Genomic DNA, 13,870 nt, shown 5'->3' with positions numbered 1-13,870 from the left:
AGAGCATCTCGAGACATGCAAAAGATTTTCTCCAGAACTGATTTTATCCTTGAAGGATTTCACCGTTTTAATTTAATGGCTCACCATTTACATTAATCTCTGAAGATCCACTTTAAATCTGAATTCATCACTGTTTCTGCTTCCCACCTCTGTACTCTGAGCTCTTGAGTGTGTTGCCTGCTATAGTCAGGGTCATCACAAACTGTCCCCCCCCCCCCCCCCATCTTCTCTCTCAGTCAGCAGAACAGCTGTCATAGTGCTGTATATCCAAGTTCATCTTTTGCATCAGTCGTCCACACATGAGATGAATGGGCTCCCAGGGGACAACTATGCTTATTGATTAAAAGATCAATTGAGCCTATTTCTCCTGGGCCACAATGATAGTAACTCCCGAGGTCACTAAGAAAGCTGCAAATCTGAAGCCCTGAGAGCTGACAGCGATTAAGCTTTTTATGAAGTGATGTCGATGGTGGAAAAGAGCCAGAAGATGAAAGCAGAGCTGAGGCAGCTTCTGGTGGCTATGATGAAAGAGAGAAGGAAAACGTGTCAAAAAACTTCACAACTGAAATAAACTAAAACTTCAGTGCCAAACCGCATCTCTCCCTCCCATGGCACGCCTCCACCAGGGAAATGTGTGTCTCAGTTTCCTCTCAGACATGTTTTTTTTTTTTTTTTCCCTCTGTGCAGAATTGTCAGTGCTGAAAAAGCAAAAGTCAAGCAAAGCAGTTCATCGGTTCACAAGGATTCTGTAAAGTCCCACATTATGTCACTAGCACTACATTTCAATAGCATATTACTAAGTGTAGCCTTACTGTATTTTGATAGAGAGTTCGTCATATATTTGTCTCTGTGGAGGAACACAGTGATCTCAAGTGACAGCTTGATGGAGAGCTTCTGGTCTGAGTTCAGAAGTCCTTTAGGGGCTTCCACTCAATGTTTCAGATCCTTACCAGGAGTATGATATCACTGAGTGTAGTACTTTCTGTTTGACGCAAGTTGTTTTCTTATTTCATTTCCGTTAACAAAAGAATAGTAATGACATCCATTAGAGGAATAAAAGTCAGTCAGCACATAAAAAGCCAAGATTAATTAACTCATGCCTACTACTTCATCTCCACCTTGAATGGTTTTTATTTTCATTTCATTATCATTTCTTCTTTAATTACCAGCCTGGAAACTAAAGTAAAAATATGGCTTCTTGATTGTTCTTAATCAACAAACCGTTGAAGCAGGATAATCATGAAAATGAAATGAAGCATCATCAACTTTTCTGCCTGCTCAGACAACAGCAGAAAGACTCAGACGCTTGAACACTGTAATAGTTCTCTGCAAAGCGTTCTGTCACCAGAAGTCATTTCTGTTTGAAATGACTGAATGTTGCAGGATCTCAATAATATCTTCTTTCTTAAAAATAATTGTTTGCATCGTTTAAAGTTATTTTTTTGCAATCGATCTCCTGATTTAAAGACAGCTGCAATACTGCTGTGGGTTATATGAGATTCTCCATGATTATTGCCTTCAGGTTTAATAGACCTAAATGACAAATTACTATGAGAACCTTTACAGAGATTTTTTTCTTTCATGAGTGTTTCTGACTTCCTTTTAATTAGAATATTTTATGGCTTTTGTTCACAGATGACTTGCCTGAGATAAATCTGATCTTAGAAATTATGCCACGTAAAGATTTCCTGAATGATCATCAAATAATCTATTTAAGCAAAAACTATATAAGTTTTGCCAGATTTTCAGATAGGGCATCCTAATTTTTAGCTATAAGCATCACATTCAGTGCCATCCAGGACTCAGTATAAACAATCAAAACGTGTTCTCTTGATTTACTTTTATCTTGAGAGGTTATGTAGCACCTTCTTGAAACAGATGTGGCACACATGTAAAGAGCAAGCTTTTGCTTTCCTTAGATTCTGGACTGAATGTGCAGTTAGAAACAGTGCACAGGATATCCACGTAGCAATGCTGCAGTGATGTTTTAGAGCCCATAAAACTACGTCATTGTGCCATCAGATTGTCAGTGGCATATTGTCCAGTGAAGTGACTCTACGTCATCCTGGAGTGCTACACAAGCACTTCTGGAAACACTAGTATGATTTGTGTTTAGGTAATGCTCAGTTCAAGGTCATAGTCAGGTGCCCTCCTCAGAAACTTGACTGAAGAAATGAGGCATGCTGCAGTAAATCCTTATGATGGAGCTGTGTAAACGCTGCGTGACATGGCAGCAACGATCCGTTACTGGGGGAGTCAAGCGGCAGCATGGGCGGTAAATTCTCATGCCACCTGGACACTATGGATTTTAGCATGAAGGAAAGTTGTCTACAGTCTACATTAGGTAGCTTTACTAAGGATATTATAAGGAAACATGATCTGGAGCCGTAGTTGAAGTCTTTCACTTCATGTTTAGAGTGAAATGTTCAAATAGCCATTTATTGTCTGTTGGCTTTCAGATCTGCCAAAATGGCAGTTTATGAGTAAAGACATATCCTGCATCACCTTCCTGTGTTTATATGAGTGGTTCTGCTGGTGTCTTTTCACTTTAAATATCAGCATGGGAGCACCTCCAAAGGTCCTTTCAATGATCTTCTCAATATATCGGATAGAAATATGTGACTCATGTTAAATATAACAACTTTTTTGTTCAATTTTGAATTATTTCTATTAATTTTGATTTTTACTCTAAATTGCCCCTAGGAGTGAGTGTGAGCGTGAGAGGTTGTTTGCCTCTGTGTGGGCCTGTGATGGACTGGCGAGCTGTCCAGGGTGTACCCCGCCTTTCGCCCAAAGACTGCTGGGATAGGCTCCAACTTCCCCGCAACCCTTCATTGGATTAAGCGGATAGGAAAATGAATGAATGATTGAAGTTTGATTTTGTTGTATCTGTTAGTCTGGCATGATGGGCAGAGAAATTTTTTTTCGTGATTATTTTGAATACAATAAAAACAATGAACTGCATACATTATCCAAGTTTCCACCGTTGGATTTGATTTGCATTTAGAGGATTAAAATAAGAAAAGGCGAATGCAGTCAGTGATGTAGCTTATACTGCCATCTGACAACACTACAGTCTGGTCTGTATGCTTCAAACCAGTCAATAGAAATGTGTTTTGTGACTCTTCAAAAGATTGCTTCAGAACTCAGATTTGCTTTGCTGTACTACTGCATGGAAACTTTTTTAGCTACAGAATTAAAACCAGATCAGAGTGATGGCCAGAAGATGGCACCAGGTTCAATCTGTGAATAGAAATTGTTATACATGCTGAATTCATCGTGGACAGTTGTAAAGATAAGATATTATGGTCATTTACAGTTCCATGATTTTATTTGTTTCCTAAAATAAGCTCATGAGCTTTAATGATCAAAATCATCGCAACATCTCTTGTCGGTTTCTGTCTGCAAAATTTTGTTTTATCTCTTGTTTCTTAAAGGCTCATCTGCACTGTAGCCATTAGGCAAACATTATGCAAATGTGTTTCACGGTGATGTAGACAACTGAAGAAGGAAGACCATGGACTCTGAAGTATTTCAAGTATTTCAAGAGCTGCAGCTGCTGTTGAACAGAATAGCTCCTTTGTTGTGGGCTTTAGGATTTATAATTTTGTAGACGTGCTGGAAACTGGCACATTTAATAAAAGAGAAAAAGTCCAGCAAAGTTTAACATAAAGTCTTTCAGTGGAAGATTGTGATGTTTTTATTTATTTATTTATTTTATAGCACATGATCTTAAACCTTTCCTGGGATTTGTTTTAATGATTTTCTATGGTGAAATTAACATGGAATTTCACATTTAGACCCCAGTTAAAAGCCTTTATAATCAAAGCTGGATTGTGACTGAAACCCTGTCCCTAACTTTGACTAGATAATGTTTCTTGAACGTCCGGCTGGGGAACACTCACTTTAACTCAGAAATGCCCTTTCAAGCCCTGCAGAGACACTTACTTGATCCAATCACTTTGGAAAGTCATAAAAGTAGATTACGATCTAATTCACCTGTTAAAAATTTCTAGGTTTACTGTCATTTTTTTTACATCCAACAGGAAAACTAAATACTTCAATGCACATGCTGAAAATAATCGATGCAGATGCAATTTCAAAAGAAAGTTTACGCCTTTTCTGCATAAACTGCATTTGACTAGATGCTATTGTTCATTGTAATAAAAATCCACTTTGGTGCCCACATTAAACAAATTTAATTATTAGCAGAAACTTTACTCCTCTGCAAGACGGTGCATCCTAAATTCATAATGCATGGGAATTTAAAAAGATAAACGTCCTCGAATTGCCATTAATATTAATGCAGAATCTATTAATAAATCAGTAGAATGCAGAGGTGTAATGACCCTTGCAGCACTGGTGGGAAATGAGTTAAAAAGACATTTGCAGCTGCTTTGCTAGCAGAGAAGGTAGCGCGTTAAAATCCTCCAAGAAAACACACAAGCACAAAAAAAAAAAAAAATCACTCAGACAAAAGAAAAGAACAAAGCAATGAACATCAGTGTTGTAGCAAACTCCGGCAGCAATGTGGGACTAAACTGAATACAAAAGGAATGGAGTGACAGCTGGGTGATGCTTGTCAGTGTCAGCAGAAGCTTGTCTCAGTAGGTTGGCCTCAGCAGGAGATAGGTGATAAGGGCTTTCAGCAGGCAGACAAACAGGCAGGCAGACATGCCAGCATGACTTGCAACATCCGCCACTGCCAAACTGTGAAGGACCCAGAAGAAAATCAGGAGAAAAATGAGAAGAAAGGGCCAAAAAGTTCAATTGTTTTTCATGTGGTTGTGGTCAGATTGAGAATGGCAGATCAAATGTTTGTTGGCTCAAAGTTAAACTGGACACATAGCCACTAATTTCCATCACACAAGGACGAATGTGCAAAAATCTGCTTCTTTTAAACTTTAATTGTTGCCCTAAGGATTATTTTTTGTTAGTTTCTGTCTTTCTTCCTTAGACACACACACACACACACACACACACACACTGTCACACATACGACAAAGTGAGTCACTATGTTTTGGGTCTGCTTTCACTCAACCCAACTCTCAGGTGGTTTGGTAAATGAAGCACTCTCTCCATATCAGGACCTCTTCTAAAGGCCATTAATTTCCCCCTGTGGCACCAACTGTTTAGCAGCAGTCAGAGAACACACAAAGCTTTCACCTTAAACCATTCAGAGTATAGCATGTTGCTTTGTCCTTTGCAGGGGTGTGGTTTCCCTGCAACCCTTCGGTGCTGTTGTAGTCAGTGAAGCTACGATCAGTGTTTTAAAACTAAAAGCTTCACCTTCACAGCTAAAAGATATGAGTTCCCAGGAAATTAGTTCCAATTGCATTGATTGGTGAGCAGAACTAACAAACGGGACACCTGGTTGTCAATGACAATTTACTCAGAAATGATTATTAAGAGAATTGGGACAATCAATAATTTGATTGGCAATAATGAGTGGCTTTTGAAAAATGTCTTGATGCGCTTCTATTTATAGGAGAAGGAGGAAGCATTTCTAGAAGAATTGAGGAGATTGACAGTAAAAAGGGGAAATCAATTCCACTGGCACCATCATTGTTTTTTGCCTGTTTTTGACATATTATGACATGCCGCTGAGGAGTGGTAGCAGAAAGCTGCTTAATTAGTAATAAGTTATATTCTGCTTAAAATGCTATTCTAACAAAATAAACACTTCTGTTTGTAGTGTATTTGCCTACATTTGATCATTTATACCACACTCAGATTATGTCCAGTTATATAATTTCTGTATGCACAAACTGACTGGGAGTCAGGCTATGCTCCAGTTTATAGTGACTGGGTTAGCTATGCTGCAGTTCACTACATCTTGTGTATAATGACTTTAATGTTGTTTATTCTCAAGCAAGGACCAATCTTTTCTAATGCTCATCTTCCTCTCTCTCTGGTATGTTTAATTCAAAATGTAGACTGAACTTGGTCCCTGGTTTGCAAAAGTGGCTATGATAAACTTTTCCACATTTTGACACATTACACGCCACAAACATAAATATATTTTATTGGAATATTTAGTGAAAGACCAACGCAAAGTGTCACACAATTGTGAAGTACAATAAAAATTACACATAATTTTATTCATTTTTTTTTTTTTTTACAAATGAAAAACAGAAAAGTGCAGTGTGGAGAAGTATTGCGCCCCCTTTTCTCTGAGTGCAACCTATTGCCTTCAGAAGTTGCCTGATGACTGCTGAAGGCTTTAATGTAATATATGCGTGTATATGTGTGTAGATAGATGGCTAAATAGCTAGTTAGATAGTTAGATAGATCGATAAATAGATAGATAGATAGATAGATAGATAGATAGATAAATATTTTCCATATCCCACAACAACAACTACTACTACTACTACTACTACTACTATTATTATTAGTAACAATAATAATAATAATAATAATAATAATAATAATAATACTAATAATAATAATAATAATAACTTAAATAAAAAAAGAAACATTCTAATCATTAAAGATTAATTTTGAAGTATTAGTTGTGAGAACTGATTGTGAAGATTGTTTTATTTAAGCCACAAGTTACAAAAACAAAAACAAAAAAAAAGACTTTATTGATCATTATAATTTGTAATTGTGTTGACGTAATTTATACGGTACATTGCGTATACTCACTTTCTTCACAGTTATAACCGGAATAGCCAAAAGGTAAACTGAAAGATAAAAAGTGAGATAAGTATAAAAGGATATAGATAGATAGATAATGTCAACCTAGGCTTTTGTTTGGGTGTGAATTGTTTGGTTTCTTTGTCACAGTGTTACACTGTTCAACATGTTTAACTGACGTAAACAGAAAATGAACTTCTAGACTTAAAAGCACCAAAACACTTTATATTGATTTCACTAGCATGCCTCCATCGTGCAAAGAAATCCAAATATTCCTTTTACTTTGGGTGCAAAGACTGGAACATAAAATGATGAAATACACCGTACATTATTTTGCACTTAATGATTGATCTGTTGCAAGAAAAACAGAGCTTGAGTAGTTTTATAACAGCCCACTGTGTTGGCATTCCCAGCCACATGCCCTGTCAAGGCAGAAAAGAGACCATAAATGCCTAAATTGACAGCATTTTTGTTCCTTATAAGAAGTACCCCAACCTGGCTTTGCTTTCTGAGTTTCAGATTTAACTTAAACAGACATGTAACATAGGTTCTCTGTCTGCGTAATAATGGGAGCACCCAACACTGATGCTGCATGATGGGTGACACTTTCTCTCATGAAAGCGAGCCAGGGAACCGTGGGCACAGACATCTTCCTGTGAAATGTCACACCCTTCTGTCCTCAGCATCACTGTGAATACAAATGACAGCCTGTCTGCCATCTGCAGACCAAGCGGCTCCTTGCCAAAGAAGAGCAAAGAAGTTGACAGTGGTGACGTGGAGAAATATTTAATTTGAGCCATGTCAGTAAAAATAGCTTAATAAATGCTGAATATGTGACTTGGTAGTTTTTCTTTTTCATACATGATAATGCTCGAAAGGAATGAAAACCCCCTGTGATGGACTGGCAACCTGCTCAGGATGTACCCTGCTTCTCGCCCAGTGATTGCTGGGAAAGGCTCCAGCTTCCCTCTGACTCTGACTGGACTAAGCAGTTAAGACAATGGACGGATGGAGGAATGAAAACCTGGCAATAGGCAGGAAATAAAAGGGTGGTGATCATGAAACTTATTCACAACATGAGGCATGTCTTTAAGCTAAAAACAGCTTATTAATACCCAATATCCTCTATTGTTTGACTTTTTAGGGGCCATTTATACCGAAAATACTCAAAAATGGTTCCTTGTTATATAAAAGAAATCACTTTTTTGAGCTGCTTTTAATCTCAGCGACAAATCAATATTAAATACAAAATTACATCAAATTAGGGAAATTTTGTCATGTCCTCCACCTATCTTATAAAGCCGGTCGATCTGTAGAGCAAACTGTGCCTTTGTTTAAGTTTCGTCATTTACTGCAGTGCCATTATATAAGTTAACATGAGAACAAAAAAAATGTCTTCTGTTTTCTCATTTCCTCCTGCTTCTAGAAGTGTGGACGATCATCTTGGCCCTCAAATCTTGCACCGCCTTTACAATGATAATATACAGTTTACATTTCTGCTCCCGGCTAATGTTAAATTGAAAACTACTTCATTTCTTTACCAAACTGAAGGAAATAAACTTGCATTAATGTTCCAATCAAAGCTTACAAACAATACAGGCACACAAACAATCTTTGATGGATGGGTGTTTTTGTCTACCTGACATATGTGTCTGTCTGTCTGCAGACTGGCCCTGTAAACTGAACTGTAGTCACCTACAAAGTTGTGGGAAACAAAAGACTAAAAGCAAGGCCTTCAGTTTTTAAGTGGTTGCTTCACTGTCAACTGTAGGCTACATGTAACGGACAAGTTTGACATCAATGGGAAGTGGTTTTGTTTGCTATCTTAGAAGGAAAGGGAGTATGATTATTGTTAAGTTTTTTTTTTTATGCTGGTAACTTACCAGCCAGAGCTACAAGTCTTGAATGTTCTGTGAATCTGGTCTTAATGGCTAAACTTATGATAAAACTGCTAATTAGCTGGGTATTTTATCTTTATACAGATAATTCTCAGAAAATTAGAATATTATGAAAAAATTCTTTTTTTTGTCACTCATTTCAGAATGGGAAACCTATATATTTTATAGATTCATTAAACATAGCGTGAAACATTTTAAATATTCAATCCTTGAAATTTTGACAATTGTGGTTTATAGATAATGAAAACCTAAAATGCAGTGTCTCAGAAAATTAAAACATTGTTAAAAACTTAGAAAGTCATGGTGTCACACCCTAATCAACTAATTAACTCAAAAAATCTGCAAAGGTATCCTAAACCTTTAAACAGTCTCTCATTCTGGGTCAGATGGATACACAATCATGGGGAAGACTGTTGACTTGACAGATGTCCAGAAGTTGATCACTGACCCTCCACAAGGAGGAAAAGCCATTAAAGGTCATTTCTAAAGTAGCTGGTTGTTCACAGAGTCCTGTATCCAAGCATATTAATGGAAAGTTGAGTGGAAGGAAAAGATGCACCAGCAAAAGGCATAACTGCAGCTTTGACAGCATTGTCAAGCAACATCCATGCAAGAATTTGGGGAGCTTCACAAGGAGTGGACTGAAACTGGACTCAGTGCATCAAGAGCCGCTACGCACAGGCGAATCCTAGACATGGGCTACAAATGTCCCATTCCTCGTGTTGAGCCACTCCTGAACCAGAGACAACGACAGAAGCATCACACCTGGACTGAGGAGAAAAAGGACTGAACCGTTTCTCAGATGAAAGCTAATTCTGCATTTCATTTGGAAACCAAGGTCCCAGAGTCTGGAGGAAGAGTGGAGAGGCACAGAATCCATGTTGCTGGAAGTCCAGTGTGAAGTTTCCAGTCTGATGATTTGGGGAGCCATGTCATCTGCTGGTGTTGCTCCACTGTGTTTTCTGAAGTGCACAGTCAACACAGCATCTACCAGGAAGTTTTAGAGCACTTCATGTTTCCTTCTACTGACAAGCTTCATGTAGATGCCGATTTCTTTTCCCCTCATGACTTGGCACCTGCCTGCACTGCCAAAGGGGCCAAAAGCTGCTTCAATGACCATGGTGTTACTGTGCTTGATTGGCCAACAAACTCATCTGATCTGAACCCCATTGAGAATCTGTGAGGTATTACCAAGAGGAAGAGGAGAGACACCAGACCACAACTATGTAGATGACCTGAAGGCTGCTATCAAAGCAACCTGGGCTTCTATTACACCTGAGCAGTGCCACACACTGGTCGCTTCCATTGCCATGCTGCACTGATGCAGTAATTCATGCAAAAGGAGGCCCAACCAAGTATTGAGTGCATGGAAATGAACATACTTTTCAGAAGCCTGACATTTCTGTTTAAAATATACTTTTTATCGTTGATCTTGTGTAATATTCTAATTTTCTGAGACACTGCATTTTGGGTTTTCATTATCTATAAGCCACAATTATCAGAGTTTCAAGAAATAAATGTTTGAAATGTTTCACTCTATGTGTAATAAATTTATATAATATATGGGTTTCACATTCTGAAATGAGAGATGAAAAATACTGAACTTTTTCATAATATTCTAATTTTCTGAGATGTACTTATGAGACACATTTTCCATACTCACAAGCATGTAACTTGTGAGGTTTAGTGATGCTGGTGGGCAGATTTCCATATATTTGGACAAGACCAGCTGAATATATTTCCATTGTATGAATATGATTATCATAAATAGGAGTAAATAGGATGAAAGTTGGATTGAACTGGACTACATTTAAAAGTGTCCTATAATGACTTTTGTTGTCACTTGACATTACACAGTGCTACAGCTACACCATTAAAGCATTCAAGCTTCATCTGATGGGCTCTTTAGATAAAATGATGCATCAAGAGCTAATAAGTCCTTAAAATATGTCGGCTCAATCAGTCAAATTTTGACCACTTTAAATCATAGGATAATTTTGGAAAAAAAAATACAACAAAAAACTAGCTTAAAATCCTTTATTGGGGAAAAAAGTTATCTAGTTGCCCAGAAACATTACTCTAGTTTTAAAGAAATGTAAATGTAAGCCATTAATGTTCTTATTATTTGTGTTTTCAGTCTCGGCAGACCCCTGAGGGAGAGTTTCTGCCGCTGGACCAGTGTGAGCTGGACGTAGGTTTTGGCACGGGGGCGGACCAGCTTTTTTTGGTGTCACCACTAACCATCTGCCATGAGATCAACACCAAAAGCCCGTTCTTCGATCTGTCACAGCGCTCGCTCATGAATGAACAGTTTGAGATTGTCGTTATACTGGAGGGCATCGTGGAGACCACAGGTGAGCGCAAACTTCTATTTTCTAATATCTAGCTTTTTAACGTAATTTTGGGCAACCGATTCTGTCCATCATTTATTTCGTCATCCTCTACCCCCTGTGGCGTAAGCCTTTCTTGGTATTATGAAATAAAATATTGAACAGAATGTTTATTTTTATGGTCTTTAATTATTCAATACCACAAGCTTTTATCCATCATGGCAGTATTTTTTATCCCTCTTTCTCCCTTTCCCCCAAAGCATTTTACCACAATTCATCTTTCCTGCCTAACAGTCTCCCATTTTTATTGAGTATTTACTTACATTGTTCAGTGATCTCATTTTTGCCTTTTTCTTGTTTGTATTTGAAACATTTATTTACTCCATCAATATTCTTTATTGCAGGTATGACATGTCAGGCAAGGACATCGTACACTGAGGATGAAGTCTTGTGGGGGCATCGCTTCCTTCCTGTCATGTCCCTGGAAGAAGGCTTTTTTAGAGTCGATTACTCTCAATTCCACAACACCTTTGAGGTCCCCACACCTCCGTACAGTGTCAAAGAGCAGGAGGAGAAGTCCTCACTGACGTCACCCAACCCCCTACCTGTTGCACCTACCCCCTCCTCCCCTTTACTGGGCAACGGTAGCCGTGGAGTCCGAAGGGAAAGGCTCCTCTCCGCCGACAATGCCGACTACACAGAGGACCAGGCTTCCAGGTTGCCCAGCAAACTCCAGCGCATGAGCTCCACCAAGGAAGAGCATCTGTGGAGGGCGTTGAAGACGGGCCCAGCCTTGCCTGGGGATAAAGCCTCCAGCACAGGAGACCTGCCACTTAGTATTCAGCGGCTGAGGTCCAGCTCCATCACAGCTGTGAGGCAAGGACAACCAGAGGAGCAGGTTCAGTTGCTGTCCTTCGATGGAGACGCTGAGGAAAGTGATGTGGAGAAACACAGACTGCCAGCAGCTATTGCGGCTCCATCTCCACCACCAGTCCAGATCGCTTTGGTAGGGGGCCGGCCAGAGGGGAACCTGCCTCCCAAACTGCGCAGAATGAATGCGGATCGCTGACCACTCTACCTGTAGGAATAAAACTCCAAAAACTGAACCAGACTAAATGGGCATTGCATATAAATACAGACTACTGTGATATAGTTTTTTATTGTTATTGTCTTGCAGCAATTTTTGTTTTGTTAATTTACTTACAAGCGCTAAACCAAGTTGTCCATTGCTACAAACAGAAGGACAACACTAATAAGCCATTCATCCGCTCATACTGTGAGTCACTTTTGATAAATCACCATCTGTGCCCCACCCCCTCCCCATTGCCTCCGAACACTTCTATCTTTGTGCTTGTTTCTTTCTTTTCAGCTTATAGTAGCATCAAATGCTTTCTTATAATCATTACTTATAATCACAATTAACTATTGTACCTTTTAAATAAGTACCAAAGTGAGAGTTATACATGTGTTGCATTGACCATTTGCTACCCCCCCAGAAATTAAGCAAAAGCACCCGGACTATTAAGTCCATTTAGCTACTAGCTGTAGTTTCAGTTATGTATAGAGGAATCAGGTTTATAATTAGGTTATGTTTAGGTTCAGTCTCCTTATTCCAGGTCTTTTTGCTGATCTAAATCAAGCAAAATAATGTTATTTAATGAGGCTAACTTATGAATTAAAATTTAGCATATTTTGCTAAAATTACTAATGTAAAAGCATATTTTTATGGCATTATAACGTGCCATTTCTGGCACATCTGTGGAAATATGATCATTTTTGCATGATTTTTTTTCTCTAAAATAAACAGGTAGGGTTTAGATTAAAGTACAGAACACAAAGTTCATGATATTGATTTACATGAGGAAACACAAAATGCAAATTTGGCTGCGTTGACAGTGAGCAGTTTTGATCCGATTGACCGTCCAATCAAAATCATTGAATCAAAAAGATCAGAAAGAATTGTCAGCCCGATCAAGATGGGTGGTTTAAATCTTTTCACCATGAGGTCAGCAGGAAAAAATGACTCTTTAGACTCATTCCGATGTCTTTTTGTGCATGTTTGAACCATGTGGGGGTTTAATGAGTTTCAGAGAAGACTTGAAAAGCAAAACAGAAAAAGACTGTGGTGGATACTCTGTTTTGATAAGAAATAGAAAAAGTTAAGGATTATTGAGCATTTAGACGATCAAAAGGCTAATAATAAAAAGAAGCAAAACCTTTCTTCTTTTGCACTAGTAAGCAGTGTGCATGTCAAAAGTGTAAAGATTGTTTAAAATCTGTCCATCATGTACAAACAACTGAGCGCATCGCTTTATTTAGCATCCATGTAAACGTGTCTGCTGGAATCTCTGATCAGCTTGAGTTCATTCTGAATGATTACATTTTTGTAAAAGTGAATGTAGCTATTGACATACAGTTTGACTTGGTGTGCTACTGATGCTCTATTTCAGTAGTTGCTAACCTCAGGTCTCCTATAGAGAGCACAGAGGGTGCCAGAGGCTTTGACCAGTCAGAGCAACTGTGCTTAAAAATGAACACCATGTCCACACAGACACAACTTAAAGTTTTCTTTTTTATTTTAAATATTATTATTTCTTTTTTTTTTTCTTCACATTTTTTTCACATAAAACTGGTGTTTTGGGAGCCAGAAACTAGATCCAAAACTATAAAACAGGGTCATCAAAATCTCCCATACAGTATTGTAACACACAAATCTTTCATCAAAAATGAAATAAATATCCAACCCCCTTCATATGGGGAGGGCCGGGGGCTTTATGGCTTTTAGTATTAAAAGAGGTCCTTAAGTAAGAGGGTTGGGAACTGTTGGAATTTTTTATCAGATTAAGCTGAACATACAACTAGTAAAATGTATACATTTTTCACATCTCGAAATCAACCTGCTTTAGTTTATCTGATGATGAAATTCAGTGAGCTCTGGTAAATGTTCTGCCATTGTTGCTGCAAATCCTGCAAATGCAGAGTGAGAATGAAAGGGACAGC

The 13,870-nt window shown here is 38.3% G+C and overlaps 1 protein-coding gene across 1 annotated transcript in view; it reads left to right on the top strand.

Annotated features, from left to right (window-relative positions):
- The window catches only part of LOC306771516 (G protein-activated inward rectifier potassium channel 1-like), a gene marked incomplete at both ends in the record, with an annotated part of 12,618 nt that extends 679 nt beyond the window's left edge, over positions 1-11,939 (top strand). The window contains 2 exons of the mRNA XM_079260686.1: positions 10,678-10,894; positions 11,275-11,939. Of these exons, the coding sequence (XP_079116812.1) occupies positions 10,678-10,894; positions 11,275-11,939 (882 nt within the window). The remainder of the gene's footprint in view (positions 1-10,677; positions 10,895-11,274) is intronic.
- Between the last annotated feature and the right edge of the window lie 1,931 nt (positions 11,940-13,870).

Source organism: Telmatherina bonti (genome assembly GCF_933228915.1).
Source record: "Telmatherina bonti genome assembly, chromosome: 21".
Taxonomy (NCBI): domain Eukaryota; kingdom Metazoa; phylum Chordata; class Actinopteri; order Atheriniformes; family Telmatherinidae; genus Telmatherina; species Telmatherina bonti.
This window is presented reverse-complemented; position numbering and strand designations above follow the sequence as displayed.